The sequence below is a fragment of the Rhinolophus sinicus genome, chromosome 12, assembly GCF_057876585.1.
Source record: "Rhinolophus sinicus isolate RSI-liver-muscle chromosome 12, RSI-T2T, whole genome shotgun sequence".
Classification (NCBI taxonomy): Eukaryota; Metazoa; Chordata; class Mammalia; order Chiroptera; family Rhinolophidae; genus Rhinolophus; species Rhinolophus sinicus.
In genome coordinates this window covers 44675158-44691289 of record NC_142512.1, presented here as the reverse complement: position 1 = coordinate 44691289, position 16132 = coordinate 44675158, and the positions used below count along the sequence as shown (strand labels likewise).

General features: G+C 52.7%; 1 protein-coding gene across 1 annotated transcript; it reads right to left on the bottom strand.

Annotated features, from left to right (window-relative positions):
- Positions 1 to 2929: 2929 nt before the first annotated feature.
- Positions 2930 to 14297, bottom strand: LOC109448005 (angiotensin-converting enzyme-like protein Ace3). The gene is made up of 14 exons (XM_019732825.3): positions 14051 to 14297; positions 13816 to 13952; positions 13257 to 13415; positions 12906 to 12993; positions 12574 to 12717; positions 11551 to 11742; positions 11346 to 11443; positions 11095 to 11267; positions 10537 to 10760; positions 10273 to 10417; positions 8379 to 8477; positions 7787 to 7909; positions 3870 to 4054; positions 2930 to 3348 (listed from the first exon to the last, which is right to left on the bottom strand). The coding sequence occupies exons 1-14, from the start codon at positions 14205 to 14207 to the stop codon at positions 2939 to 2941; spliced, it is 2334 nt and encodes a 777-aa protein (XP_019588384.3). The 5' UTR covers positions 14208 to 14297; the 3' UTR covers positions 2930 to 2938.
- Positions 14298 to 16132: the final 1835 nt, after the last annotated feature.

Genomic DNA, 16132 nt, shown 5'->3' with positions numbered 1-16132 from the left:
TACCGTCCGCTGCCCTCCCTGGCCCGCCCCCTGCCCGCCTCTCGCCGCGCCTCCTCCCTTCGGCACCGGCCCGGGAGCTGTCCGCACCGCGGTGCTGAAAGAAGTCGCGTCGTGGCGGCGGGGCGGGGTCCGCGGGGCGGGGGCAACTTCTCCCGGACTCGACGGGCAGAGGCGGGGCCCTGACTCCTAGGGGGCGGAGCTAGGCAGGAATAGAGCCCCGAATCGCTCAGGGCTTCTCTGAGGAGGTTCTACTCTTGTCCCAGTACACAGTGGCCTTAGACACTCTTAGGCCCTCTCCTGATAACGAGGGCAATCTGGACGTTGCCGGGGCGAGTCTCTTAGGCAGGGGAAGGGGAGGGCGGAAGGGGTTGTTAGAGGACTCAGGTGGTCTTTTGCTGAAGGTTTCTTTCTGAGTCTTACCACTGGGCCTAACCCTGGCAATGGTACGGTTAGACCTCTTGCCAAGTGCCCTCCAGCTGAACCCCAGTGACCATGCAAAACTCCTAGTGGCAAGCTCATCCAGGGCCTGCTTCTGGGAGAACGGAGTAGGAGTACACATGAAGGGTACAAGAAATATGCAATAAGTTGCCTTCTTCAGAAGCCTGAGAGTTTTTAGCATACAGGCTCTCCTTGAGAGGAGACCAGATATAAAACCATCTATTAGCAAGTGACCACTGATAAAAGTGTTTGAGTACTGACTGAAAATACAGAAGCAGCAGCAGATGGGGGTGGGGTGAAGTTTATTGAAAAAGGCTTCTTGGAAAGGAGGGAGAGAATGGGACCACTGTTCACTGACCCTCTCAGTGGGCTTGGAGCTTTGCAGAGTCTCCAATGACTAGTTTTGAGCCAGGTCTTGAAGAGCAATCATTCAAATGGGGCATGTACCTTATTAGGCAAAGGCCAATCGTACAATCAGTGCAAAGGGGCTGAACTGGGGGCTGAGAGTGGTGAGGCTGGAGAAAAGGGAGATTGATAAAGACCCTCAGAGGCATTTTGAACGTCTAGATTTAATTGATAGACAACCAAGTTCTTAAGTAGTTAGACATGAAGGAAACATTCTGGTGAAATAAACTTTACATGGTGGGGAGGGAGGGAGGAAAGAGGAGGAGGCTCAGGGAGTTTTTTGCTGGAGTCCAGGGGCTTGGAGGGGCTTGGAGTAGTGCGCTGGGTGTGCCTTTGCCATGCAGAGCCGCAATGCCTGATGGGGGCCTCTTTGGCCCCTGTGGCTGGAGGATGAGAGAGCTGCAAATGTGACCTCCTTGGGGGGCAGAGTTGTCCTGGCTGCCCCTGCGTGTGGGGGGGGCGGACTGGCTGTGGAGAAAAGGTGAGGCTGTTTATCATGGACTCCATGTGTGAGTTGCTGAGCTCTCGGGAGGGACTTGGGCAGTGGGACACTCATTCACTCACTTATTCGCTCATTCAAGCATTTTCCAAGTCCCCACTATATGCCATGGTCTGTGCTGGCTATAGGTATTACACAGGGCACAGTCCTGATGAGTGTCCTGCCCTTATAGAGCTGACAGCTAGTAATGGGGACAAATAAGGGTATTACAGCACAGCAATGTAGTGACAGAAACACCAAATGAGGGTGCAATGGAGCCTGCGGTCAAGCAGGAATTGTGTGGCCTCAGCCAAAACTCAGGAAGACCTCTTGAAATCTGGGCAGAAGTAGAGTCCATGAAGATCTCAGCCTAGTGTCTCTGTCCCCAGAATCCTTGATTTCTGGGCTCAGACCATTAATCTAGAGAGAGCTGGTCTCATCTTTTGGCGAGCCTCCCACCAGCTCAACTGAAGCCCTGGTACCTCCTCTCTGGTTACTAGCTGTGATGCTACTTCCCCTCAAGGTTCCCCTACTCTCTGGCAGGCACTGATTCTCAGCCTCCCCGGGAGCTCCTGGGGCCTCAGTCCAAACTCAGTTTGTCCCCTGGCGGGGGCAGACTCAGGCTGGAAAGAAGGGCTAGAAGGGGCAGGAGCAGCGTCCTTCTTCTCTCTTCCTAGGTTTGTCCCTGGAGTACTCATTTCTCAAATGTCCTTCAAAAACATTCCCTCTGTCTTCCCCTCCTCCACTGAGTCTGGAAAGGTGCTGTTTGCCCTGTGCTCAATCCCCAGGGCAACAGGCCAGGCACCAGGTGTGTGTGTTGAACAAGGCCATCTCTGGAGCAGAGTGGCTGGAGATGAGCTTTGTTTAAATATTCAAGAAGTCAATCATTAATCAAGTCTGGCGTGTTGCCCAGCCACCCACTGTCTCTATTTGGGTGGGCCTGGACAGGGGCATGGAGGGCCGTAGGGCAGTTTGTGAGGCCACTTGCATCTCAGGAGGCTGACAAGTAGCTCTCGGGGGCTAGATTATGCAGTCCAACACAGGCCGGGCCAGAGGATTGGCAGAAAGATGTGCCGGCCAGTATACAGAGCACAGTGCTCATAAACTACGCACCAATGATTTGTACAGGAATGTCCAGTTCTACTTGAATACATTTTATAAGGGGACTGAAGCAGTGTCCTGTTTCTAACCAGAGCACACATTCCTTAGGGACTGCCATGCTGGTCCAGCCCCACAGCTGGGCGCCTGAAGAAAACAAAATTGCGTGAAAAATCAGCTCTGAGCATGAATTGGAATGGAGGCTGTTTTGGAGGGACACAGCTACTGAGTCACTAAAACTACGGTTCCTGAGTCCCTAGGTAAAGGAGGTTGGTCTAGAACCCAAGGCATACATGAAATGTGTGCAATCACATGGAATCACACAGAGTCAGTCACCTGTGCCCATGGCGTTACATACACGAGTTCACAAATACACAGTTAGTTACAACTCCCCAGGTACCCAGGTCTGCCACAGCTGCACCCAATTGCAGTCGGGCATTCTGCATACAAGCTATCCCCTCCCCAGACCCCATCAACCTTCTCTGGCTCGCCCCGCAGACTCACTAGTTGCACTAGGGTCTAGTCCCAGCTCCACCATTCAGCCCTCATCCACGGAGGCTTCCTGTGGTGCTGTGTGAAAATCCGGATGACCAGGCCGATTGAACAGAGCATAAGGATGAGGCAGAAGCCCAGCAGAATCCACTGTCGTTTGGCAACCTGTCTGGGTTTCATGGCTATGCCCAGGAAGTACGTGTTGGGTGGTGTCTTGAGTAGATTAGTGTCCTGTGAACCGGTGTCCTGTCTACTGGTGTCCTGTGCACTGGTGTCCCGAGCCAGTGACTTTTTTTCCAGGGAGCACAGCCTGCAGGCCAGCAACAGGGCCACCAGGAACATGACAAAGCTCAGAGCCAGCAACACCCACTGCCCGAGTTTGGCCTGCTCTGGTTCCAGCTTCAGGCTCAGGAATTTCACCTTGTCTGTATCTTTTTCTGTGGAAGACACAGGAGTCTTGTAGAGCAGACAGAACTGGGGAGGGGAACCTGAGTTGCCCTGTGGCAATCAGAGAACATCTGACTGCCACTAGCCTTTTCACTCAGCCTTAGGCACCTACCTCCTAAGCCACAGGTAAGGGCATTACCCTGGCAGGAGGGTGAGAAAGAGAAGTAGAAGGAAGAGGAGGAGGAGATGGGCACAGATATGGCTACGTCCCCATGGTGCCTATCAGTGGCTCCGGGCAATGGTCAGGAGGCAAGATGCCCACCCTGTGCTCAGATGCCAATCTGGAAATCTAGCTGGACAGTACACAAGGAAGCAACTGGGGCATGGGCTGGGGCACGTGGCCTTGACCATGGCTGCTTCGGCTGCAGACAGGACCACACAGCAGCAGTGCCGTGCTCAAGCGAGGTTACGGATGGACTAGGGCTTAAGGCTCGGTAGGGGCTGGCCCAGGTCAGGCTAGGGTCGGGCTTGGGGCTGGACCAGAGCTGGGACCAGGGTCAGATTATCAAACCTTCATAGAAACAGCTGAAGTCGGGCCAGCCCAGGATCTCCCCCTGGCGCACGTTCTCAGTGACCAGCCAGTCCAGCAGGGGCTTGAAGTAGGTCATAAGGGCCTTTGCAGACATCTTGGTTTTCCCGGTTATATTCTGCAGGACCTCTGGCCAGGGTTTGCTGGAACCCTGCTTTAGCATGTCCCTGGGAGAGTGGATACAGCTGTGAGGCTGTGTGGGGACATCAGCTGGTGCTGCTGGCACCCCCTCAGTATGCCCAACCCTAGCCCTAGGGATTTGATAGCCAGACTCTTCCCACAGAGGCCAGCATAGTGGATTGAAATCACAAACTTCAAATTAAGACCATCCTGGGTTTGAATCCTGATCTGTCATTTAGTAGCTGTGGGACCGTGGGCAAGTAACTTAACCTTTCTAAGCCTTAGTTTCCATATCCATAGGAGATAATAATAGTACCTGTCTCCTCGCATTGTTGTGATGACTAAATAAACACAACACAGGGAACATAGTAGGAAGGCAATACATGATAGCGACCCACATGGGACAGAGGAATAAAAATTACTATTATTATTTTTGTTACCACTGCTGTGATGATTATTATTCTCCTGGACTCAGATAGGCCCAAACTCAGTCTTGAGACACTGTTTCCCGTGCTCAGTGCCAATAGAAGGAGGCAGCTCTTCAACCCTTTCTGGCCTCACATGGAGTGTTTGGGAGGATTAGAGAGATAATGAGCGTGGGATGTACTCTGTGCACTGACCGCAGTGCTTTACAAATGTCAGATCTGCTTCCAGGCACGCTCAGTGCTTGGTGGCAGGGGTTCAAGCCTTAGGCTTGGCCTGCACACTCATGGTGGGGGTACGGAGTGTGCTGAAGCCAGGGCCCTGGGCTCTTCCATCCCAGGATCCCCGGCCGAGGAAGCAGTGGGCATATATTCATCCTTCTCAACTTGTTTCCCTGATCTGAGCAGGAGAGAGGTAGGGCCTAGAGGCCCAGAAGTCAGAGTGTGGAGTCTAGATTAACAGGACTGAGGTTCAAGACCCAGTGCTATTTATGGGCCACATAACCTCAGGCTACTAACTTAACCTCTCTTAGCCTCAGTTTCCTCATCAATAAAATGGGCCCCATTAATCCCTGCCTTTTCATTGTGGTGAGGAGTAAGTCACATAATGGTGGTGAAAGAGAGCTTTGTAGTTTGCAAAGACTTATACACATCGCTCAATAAACAACTGGGAAAGAATGAGGTGGAGAAACTAAAGGTTGGTGGATCCTTGGCAGAAGCCACAGGGGAAGAAGTGCAGTTAAGATCCAGGAGAAATCGAGGAGAAAAGCCAAGATTAAAAGAAAAAAACAAAAACAAAAACCCAAAACTAACTTTAGGTAAGAGGATTTTATCAGATGACGGATCCTGGGGAAAGGGAAGGACCTTGTGGGGGCGACATTTAGACCATCGAGAATCTGCCTATTTAGAAATAGTCCTTTAGGCAGGGTGGGACGAGAGGTTTGACTGAATCCCAGCTGATGACCGATGTGGGTAGCACGTGAGATTTGCAAAGGTGGCAACTGGGAGCCAGCTACAGCCTTCAACTCCAAAGTGGCAGCAACAGGCCCCATGGACAAGGCCAGCCCACCATGGCACGGGCACTTTGGAAACTTGGACCAAATCCACTTTGACCCTCCATTCCCAGCAGAAACAGCCCAGAGGCTGGCTCAAGGAATTATATTCAGGAAGATGAGTCAAAAGTAGCAAAATCAAGTTTAAAACATACTAGGCCAAAGAGCAGCCAGGAATCTTGCCCTAACCCTTCTCCCATGCAAGCACTCCCCTCCCCCTCCCTTATACGACCCATATTTCACTCTGCTACCATCTCACCTCCCCAAAACTCATGACGTGCCCCTTTCTCAGGGACCTCTCCTCTGCCCTCTGCCCAGAAAACAGTATTCAACTTGGAACTCAGGGTCTTCCCTGAGCAGGGGTCCGGGCAATGATGCATGAGGAATGGTGAGCAGTGACCAGAAATGAATGGCAAAGCGTTTACATGCGTTAGTGCCAAGTCAGACCCTGGGAGCCTTGTGTGCCCTGGGGGATGTGGGGGGGAGGGAGTGGTGAGGATGACTGACTCAAATGTCCCACCGATCGAGTGGGATGAAGGCTCAGAGTTAAAAGTGAGATGTATAGAAAACAAATGTCTGCTATTTCTCGCATTCTTGCATTTGGGGACGGAGTTCCCTCCCTTGTACCGCGACACGACCTCCTTGCCCTCTCTGCATGTTCACTAAAGCCCTTTCCTACTGCGCCAGCTCCTTTCTTGTATTATAGTTATTGATTTACCCTGTGGCTTATTGGCCCCTGCTGAATGCAGGGCAGGCCGGTTGGCCTGTGCACAAGTAAATGTTTGCTGAATGAATAAATGATGGGCAGTGAGACACAAATTCAGAGAGCAGAGAGGCCACTTATGTTCCATGCATTCAGAAAAGCTCCTACCTGGGCAGTCAACTAGAATAAACTCCTGTAGTGTGAAAAGATGGACAAACAAATAGACTAGGGAGACAATAGGACTGGCAAGTTGCAGCCTTCCCTGAGAGCAAGCCAGAGAGTCAGTCCTGAGCTCCATCTGGCTTGGCGGTTACTGACAAACTGCATGATGGGATAAAAAATATGCTCATTGCATTTGCAAAGGATACTAAATGACATGGCTGTGCTAATCCTCGGGGAGACAGGAATAAAACTCAAGATGACCTTGACCCATTAGGAAAATGGATCTATTGAAATCTGTTGAAATTCAATGGGGAAAAGACCACATCCGTGGTTGGAGTGCAGATCTTAGAACCAGCAGACTCAGGTCTAACCTCACCAGACCTGTATCCTTTGACTGATGGAAGCACCCGGGTGAAAGATACTGCATTCTACAGTCAGTTTGGGGCTCAATGCATGACTTTGCCACTTGTTGGATGACTGACATGCAATTATATTACCTCTCTCAGCGTCAGTTTCATCATTTGTGAAATGTGGGTAATAATATCCACTTTGCAAAGCTATGAGCTACTAACATGAAACCCTGCAAGAGTGCTCATCAGGGAGCCCAGCCTAGAGTAGTAAATGCTTCCCACTATCAGCTTTCTGCCCTTTGCTGCACCCCCTCCAGGTTTGTTTCAGGACCAAAAACCAACTCCATAGAGGCAGGATGGGTTAGTGAAAGTGCAAGAAAAAAGACTGGGAGAGGGGGTCAAAGTGGACCACAAGCTGACCAGAACATGCCAAGAGGTTGGTGTGAAATCAACCTGGATCAGCCTGGAAATGGGATGCAGGCACCTCCAAGAACAGGTGGGAAAGGCAGAGTGCCCCCAAAGATACATCAAATGCTGCTGAGAGGCTAGACAAGCACCTTGCACAGAAAGGATAAGGGGATTCAGAGATGGAAGACTGAGGCCGGGGCAGGATTCCCACCCTGCCTTCCCATTCAGGACAGTTTGCTTTATTGGGGTGTGTGTGTGTGTGTGTGTGTGTGTGCGCGCGCGCGCGTGTGTGTGTGTGTGTGTGTGAGAGAGAGAGAGAGAGAGAGAGACAGACAGAGACAGAGACAGAGACAGAGACAGAGAATGTGAATGAATGTGTGTGAGTGTGTGAGCATGTATGAGAGTATGTGTGTGAGAGTGAATGAGAGAGTATGTGTGAGTGTGTGCACGTATGTGTTAGCAGGAAGGGTTAAACAGTCTCTCTGACTAACAGGGGCTACACGTGAGGAAATGGGTTTCTTTTACTGCAGGAGAGACTGCAGAGTGACACGAGGAGCTGCCCATTAGAACATAAGTTTTGCTCAGGGTGTCTAGGGTAGCCAGGTGAGGAGAGAGGCCCAGTTGGGCTCCTTGCAGGGGAGAGAAGGGGAGCTGAGAACAAATGAGGGAGGAGAGCACTCACTGCAGGAGCTTCCCAGCCGTCCTAGAGTTATAGATGTCACAGCGGTGCAGTGGACCTGCGTGGCCTGAGGCTTTGCACAGCGCTTCATGGAACTGGAACTGGAGCACTAGGCTTAGGAAGTACCTGGGTAGAGGAACGTGAGCGCAGGTGTCAGGGTTGGGAAGCCCAGAGCCACGCGTAGCCAGGCAGCTCTGACATGCGGTGGCCTTGAGGGCCCAGTCAGCGGGCGCAGCCCGGGCAGAGGTTCCTTCACCAGATCCCACCGCAGCCTGGCCCTAGAATAGTGCAGGGTCTCTCCTCTTCAGCCTGGAAACCAATCCTTGCCTCCCTCTTTCCCGCCCTCCTCTTAGGGACAGCAGAAATGCTTTAGAATATTCCCATCAAATCTTCCCTCCACACAGGAGCTGATGTAAAAGCCCAAAGGATTCCAGGGCATGGTCCTCTGAAGGCTGCATGGCCTGATGGTAAGAGGTGGGCAGGGATGCAGGGAGACGTCTGGATGTAGGACCTCTTGAAAGTCCTCAGACTGGTTCCCATGTCCCTAACCCCTAATTCCCCAAGCTGGCCCCACTGGCAGGGCCCAGAACTTTACCGCATGTAGGGCATGCTGGCAATGATGTGGAACTTGGCACCCGGATCAAAGTCATCTTCTGTCCGAGGGATGGGGGGGCACAGGCCCTGGTACTTCAACCTGGCAGGGAAAACAGGAGACTCAATAAGGCCTCCCAGCTGGGTACTCAGAACCTTTATATTTTAAAGCATTTGCACAGCTATCAAAACTGGACCTGGTGTGTGGAAGAGGCTTAATGCATTTTTATTGATTAAATGAATGATTTGAAAACACATGAGCCTGGGAATTGGAATAAAATTCTAACAGTACTTAACACTGAGCACTACCCTCAACACTGTCCTGGTTCTGGGGACACAGGAGGGAACGAGCTAGGCAAGGTCCCTACTTGCATTCTAGTGATGGTGGTTTATACCAACAGACAAGGTCATTTCGTCCAGCAAGAAGTGCCTAGAAGAAGACCTAGCATCATCCCTGTGGGGTAGTGCTGCGATTATTCCCATTCTACAGACGAGGAAACCAAGGTTTAGAGATCAGGGAACTAGTGGCAGGACACAGAGCTAGTCACTGGCAGATCCCAAGAACTTTCAGTTCAGGTCTGATTTTACCCCTCTGAGCGACTATGGGAAAGTTACTAATTGTCAATGAGCCTGTTGTAAAATGGAGTCTGTAAAATGTGAGTAAAATGACTCATCTGTGGGATGAGATAAAATCGAGGAAAAGGCTCATTGCTTTTTTGTTGGCTCACCAGCACCTCTGGGTCATCCTCTGGGGTTGACAGAGAGTGGGGGTTCCTCTCCCAGTTGACAGGACCTTGTTCAAGTGCCAGAGAGTCACCGCCTCTCTCCCTCAGCCCCCGGTCTCCGTAATCCAGGTGGTGGTGGGTGTGGTGTGGTCCCCAGAAGGAAAAGGGCCCCTGCAGGTACCTCAGATGGCTGGTAGGCGGTGCCCTTGGAGGGGCGCAAGGTCAAGACTCTGCCGATCCTACTGGTGAAACCTGGTCCTGAACTTGGGGTGGGTTTGGGAGGGTGAAAGGAAAAGGGAGGAATGCCACCACTGTGCTGCTGTGTCACTGTGTGCTGGGCATGTATTCTTTTTCTGTGAATGGCTATGGGTTGCCGTAAAGGTTCAAATAAACATAAGGCTGGTGCAGACCTAGCAGGCCCTTCAAGGTTGCCCCAAACCGTGCTGTGGTTAGCAGATTTGAGCTGGTCAGTCTGAGGCCTGGTGGAGATGGAGAAGCTCTGGCCACTGGCATTCATTATCCAGTCAAGTAGCCAGGGGTCAGTGATGGGATGCCATGCCTGTGCCTCTCACTCAAGAGTGATGCTGCCTGATTGCTGGTGGCTCCTTCGGCAGCTAGTTCTGCCCTTGGACATGCTAGGGATGCTAAGCCAGAGGCAGGTGTGCAGATGTGTTGGGGCAGCAGGAAAGGAGGCAGTGGGCTTCTCTCTCTCCCACAGGAGGGAAAGAGCTCAGGCTCCCCTACTGGCCCCCCTGGTGAGAACATGATAGGAGGGGAGGAACAGGAAGGCTTGCCTGGTGGTCAGTGTTCTGTTCCTGGAGGAGCCCAGGTGCAACCACTGTGTGAGTTTCACAACCACCCAGGGAGCAGGGGAGGCCTCCGCCAGGATCCCTGGAGAGGTTAGGAGGCCTGCTCAGGGCTGGTGCCAGATTCAGCAGGAGGCCTCATGACCACTCACACTGGCCCTATCCAGTTCAGCAGGGATGCTTTCATCGGTGACTGCAAACAGCCAATACTGCCTCCGGGCTTCCCGGCAGCCCCCAGGTCATTAGAACTGCAGGCCCAGCTCTGCCCTCAGAGAAGAGGTGGCTGCACCTTGGAGGCTGACCCAAAAGCCCTGCCCACATCTAGACGAGGAGGGCGCAGAGAGCACCAAGCAGCTGTCCTCCTTACCTGAGGTTCCACCACTCCAGGTTGTAGGCATCCTTCTGGATGGTGCCATCAAAGACCTTCCAGCGAAACAAGTCCACCAAGTAGGCGAAGGGGATGAACGCGATCTTGTCCAGGGCAATGCCCATCAGGAAATTGAGCTCCTCCTCTGGGGAAGGTGGGGCAGTCAGGTGGCGGCTCCTGGCTCTCCCTCCCTTCGGGCTGAAGAGCCCTAGCTGCAGCCCCAGACTTTGGCTCCCCTCCTGAGGTACTCTTGGTCTCCATCACCTGAGTCCTGGTGCTGACGGCTGAGCAGGCCTCTGTTGAGCAGGTGCTTGTGGGAAGAGGCCGAGAGGGTGATCACTGACCCCACGGCCTCTTCAAAGGCGGGGTTGGGGCCTGCGCGGAAGATCACAGGGAGGTTCTTATACTGCAAGAAATACTGGATATGGCCCATCTGGTGGAAGATGGAGAGCAGGTCTTCTATGGTCACCTCGGTGCACTTCTTTATCCTAGGGTTAAAGGGCAGGGGATAAGGAGCATGGGAATGCCCTGGGAGAATGGAAGGTTTTTCCATTATGACTCTGGCCAGGGATTGGGGTGATTGGGCTGGAGACCTGCGGGGCCTTGGTTGCTCTGTTTTCTCCCTCCAGGCCCCATAGCCAACCAGCGGCCACCCGCTTTGCTCTCCTGTGCTGCTGGCTCACATGCACCCGGCCCTGCCCCAGCTCCACCCCACCCACCCTTTTTGCACACCTCCTAAAAGAGGCAGACAGGTGGAGAGTGGAAGGAGCAGAGAAAGAGCTAAAGAGGGGCAGGAGGACGGTGCTGGCTGCTGGGACACACCTGAAGTCCTTGCCGTTGTAGAAGTCCCAGGCGGAGGCCTGGCACTCCATCTCACGCCCGTCGCTTGGCATTTCCATAATCGAATTTTCCCAGAACTCAGGAGGAGTGGAAAGCAGCCCCAGGGAAGTGATGAATTTTTCAGCCTCTATGAACATTTTCTCGGGGTTCCAGTGCTGTGGGGAAGAAGGGGTGCATGGCGCCCTGCCTCGGGGTGTGGAGCAGGCAGGGGCAGACAAAGGCCGAGTGCTTACCTGGCTTCGCATGATATTTGTGATGTCCTCAGGTGGCTTATTTGGGAAGGGTAGGACCAGGTCTAAGATTTTGACCCAGGACTGAGCCCACATGTTCCCTGGAAGGGGATTGGAGGGGCTCAGAGGCGGCCGGAGACCGTGTCTGCCCTTACTGAGCACCGGCCTCCTCGGCGAGCCCCACCCCCACTGCCAACTGGGGCTTTACCCAGGAGGTGGGCAGGGATGGGTCCCTTCACATTGATGACCTCGGGTCCATAGTAACGGTGCAGGGCCCGGCGCACGTAGGCATGCAGATTCAGGTAGAGCGGCTGCAGCTCATGGAAGAGCTGCTCCAGGTCCTGCTCCAGCTTGTCAGATTCGTATTTGGACCGCCACAGGGCCCCCATGTCTCTGTAACCTAGGACAGGAGGGGGGCTCAGAGGTGCTCACCACCCACCCTTCAGCCCTGGCCTGGCAGGTAGGAGACCCAGGCACCTTCTAAGGAAGCCACTTGACCTCCCTGTTCTATGGGGTCTTCACCTGCCCAAGGGGAAAAATACCTCCCAAGGCCACTCTCTGTACTGGATGAGATCGGGGCAGAGAAGCACTTAGCACAGTGCACACTCCTCGCTCCTCACCCACCGTGCCTGGCTGCCTAGGTCCTGGATACGACCCTGGTCCTCATCCACCCACCTTGAGCCCCACACAGTCAAGTCCTCCGGCCACACTGGCTGCTTTCAGTTCCTCCCAAACGCCAGCCTCCCCCATCATGGAGCCTGTGATGCTCAGACTTCGTGCTTGCCTGGCTCGTTCCCATCTTTCATGCCTTGGCTAAATATCAGAGAGGACTTCCCTGAGCATTTATCTGAAGCAGGTCTCTCCTTATTCTCTCTCAGCAGCCCCTTCCTTCTCACATTCAATCCAAGTGGTAATTGGACACGTGTGTTTGCATGAATATTGTCTGTCTCTCAAAGGACTATAAGCCCTCAGCGGGGGCACCTTCTCTGTTTTTGCACCTACGCATCTTCGAACCTCCCCAGGACCCACACATAGTAAGTGCTCAATTAATGTTTGTGGAACAACGCAATGACTGAACCTTCTTTGCTCTGCCCAGCTGCAGGTTCCCATATCCAGGACCTACTACTGCCTTCCCCTCTGAAGACCCTGCTGTGTCCTGCTGAGGCTCTGATCTGGAACTTGTGCCACGTGCAGTCTGCTCAGGCCAGGCTGGCCAGGTGTGGGGCCTCACCATTGAGCCTCGCAGCCTTGTTGCTGAGCTCCACATAGTGTTCAAAGTTGACACGGAGCGTGCGACCCACAGCGTCCCGCCAGCCCTGCCAGGCCCACAGCAGATCCTTCTGGTTCCGGGAGGTGGCCATGATTTCTTTGAGATCTACGCCCAGAAAAGGAGCCAAGGTGGGACATCCACTTCTGCCTGTCTCTGCCCTCACCCTCCCTAGGCAGATTCCAACACCTCAACAAGGGAGCACAGTTGGAGCAAGGAGGAGGATGGGAGTTGGAGGGCTCCTGGGAGGTGTTTGAGGCTCTGCGGTTGGGCAAGGGCAGGGTTGGGGTGCTCACCAGGCTCCAGGGGCATGCAGGGCCCCTCATTCAGGCACACCTGGCCCATGTTGTACGTCGTCTTCATGTAGGCTAGAAGCTTGTTGTACTGGAGGGGGCAGTTGTCACGCAGGGCAGGCCCGTGCATGTGGGCCCACCCCCAGTGCTAGCCCCACCAGCTGGGAGAGGTGGGCCCCGCCAAGGCATTTTCCCACCAACCTCTGCGTCCCTCCTCCCCGAGAGGAAGCTCTGGCCCTGCCCCACCAACCTTCTTCCTGCCCCAGATACTCTGGTTCCCCACCCGGCCTGCCTATCCACCCAGCCCTAGGGTGGGGAGCATGTGCCTGGAGACCTGGGGGCTCCGTCCATCACCTCCCGAAGCTCGTCCTCGGGCAGGGCTGCCTTCTCTATGTTCTGCAGCTTACTCAGCATGCGCTTCACGGCCGGGTCCTGGAACCTGGCGTTCTTAAACAGGCGGACCCGGGTGCCGAAGTACAGCGTGTGCTTGTTCTTCTCCTCATCCTTGTGCAGCTGGAAGGCGGGTCACCATGTTTGCCATAGGAGGTTGGGGGAGGGAGTAAGGGTCCCCCACTGAGCGCCAGGGCCACAGCTCCCCAGACTCTTCCAAAAGCCCACTTTAAGGGTTCAGAATTATTAAAGATTTGCTAAGAGGGAGAAGAGAGGGAGCCAGGTCCCTAAAAGCAAGTAGGTGATATTTACAAGGGGAAAGCAGCAGGAGATTCTTGCCCAGGGAGTGTTGAGTGCCCCCAAGAGGCACAGAGCTTGCAGCCTGCTTTGACATGTACTCTGGGGTTTCCCTTATTCCTCGAGCTCTGGACAGGGGATAGAAGGTGTGGATTCCCCCAACCCTCAAGACCGCTGAGACAAGCAAGGGGAGAAGGGGCTGGAGGGGAAGTGGTACCACACACACCATTTCCTCCTGATTTTTCTTGGTGATGTTGGTGACGTAGTTCCAGGTGGCCTCCATGAACTGGTTCCACACAACCTGGGCTGTATTGTCATAATACTGCAGGAACCTCTTTGCCATGGTCTCATTGTAGAGGTTGTCTGCAAAGAAGGAGATGGGCATCACGCTGTCCTGGGAGTGGCCTGCCCCTGCCCGGTCCCCTCACCTGATGCCATGCTTCTTTGGGTTCCAGACTCACCTAAGCTCTGAACACCCTCGGTCCTGAGCCATGGCAAGAGCTGCCCATAACAGAAGAGCATAAGTAGGGGAGGTCCAGGGCAAGTCCATCTTGTGCCCATGACCAAGAGAACAGCAGAGCTGGGTGAGGCTATAAGCCAATCACGATCTGGCTCCATATTGTGACATCAGGGGCTAAAGGGTCAGCCATAGAATGTCAGAACCGGAAAGCCCCCACCCACCTGCTGGTCGAACTGCCCCATTTTGTAGGTGAGGAGACTGAGGTCCAGAATGGTGAAGCCTGTGACCTAGTTCACACAGCTAGTTAGTGACAGAGAGGAAAACCAAGGCTCTTGAATTTTAAGCCAGAGCTTGTTCTACTCTATTTGGTTACTTCTCTCTGGCATTGGAGCTACCCTTGGGCCTTAACCAGGAATTGATGAGACCCCACCAATCCCTCCACCGCATCCACAGGCTGGAATCACCTCTGAGCTGGTGGGTGGGATGACGCAAATGATGGATGGATGGATGGAAAGTGGTATCTCTCAGTCTCTGAACTCTGGAAGCATAGTTGTCTTTCCACGTTCTGATTTGACCACTGTGTTCACATTTGGGGCTTTTTTTCCGCTCTTGTAGGATATGTGATCATCCCCAGGGCTGTGCAGGGCCCTTCCTCCCTTCCCATTGTCCTTATGCCTGTTTCCCAGGCATAAGGATGTTGTGAGTTTGCAGTCAGTAGGAGGAACAGAGGAAGGTAGATGACTATGAGGGCTGTGGAGAGGTGTGGCTGGCACTTTCCATTCAGGGGTCATGTTCGTGAATGCCTGAGCCTGGTTTGAGCACCAGTTGGCAAAACCCCAGCTCTCTGCTCGCCTTTGGGGACACCCCAGTAGCCTGACACATATAGTCTGGGGAGCCCCATCTATCTCACTTTGGAATTCCCTCCTCAGACCCATGTTCCTTCACACCCAGACTCCCTCCATCCTTTGTGCCCTTCACTCACCCTCCTCGGCCCAGGGAACCCACATCGTCACAGAGAAACTGAGCAAACAACCTTCCAAATAGGATCTGTGACAATAAAAATTTACTTAAAACACAAGGAAAGAAAACAAAATCAGTGATGTTTCTGGTTAAGTAGCTGACTGAGCTCACAGGGAAGCCTCTCCTCCTGCTTTAAGCACAGACAGGTGGGATAAGACAGGGTTTTAACTGCAGTGACCGCGATGTGCACCACATCCCCGGACTCATGTATCGTATAACGGGAAGTTGATGCCTTTTGACCACCTTTACCCGTCACCTACCCACTCACCTTCCACTGGCAACTACCAATTTGTTCTCTGTACCTATAAGTTTTTGTGTTTAGATTCCATGTGTAAGTGAAATCATACAGTGTTTGCCTTTCTCGGCCTGACATATTTCACTTACCATAATGATGACCTCAAGGTCCCTCCATATTGTTGCGAATGGCAAGATTTCCTTCTTTTTAGGGCTGAATACTGAATAGTGTGTATGTGTATATATATATATATATATATATATATATATATATATATACACACACACATATATATGTATATATATAATAGTGTATATATATAGTAGTATATATATGTACTATATATACATATATTATGTGTGTGTGTGTGTATATATATATGTACTATTCAGATAATGATAATGTGATATATACATATCACATTTCCATTCTCCATTCATCCATCAAGGGTAAGGTTGAGAGAGACTGGTGAGCTCAGAAAAACTGCCCAGCAACCGTATCTTTGGCCCGGCAGGTAAGAAAGAGCTGGTCACCCAGGAGCCAATGCTGGCATGCACAACACAGAGAAGGGCTCAGACTTAGGCCACCAGAAAAAACTGCTGGAATGGCCCCTGTTCCTGCTGTCAACACCTCCTCTTCCTCTGCCACCTTCCAGGTAGAACGGGCCTCTCCCCCCTCTCCCATGGAGGCAGAAACAGGAGTCTGAACAATTTTTTTTTTTTTTAGTCTGAACAATTTTAATATTTCAAAAGGCATAGTAGATAAGGCTGATCAGACTGACCACAATATTGTTTCTTTGCCCTCATTCTGTAGCTCAGAACTTTGGGT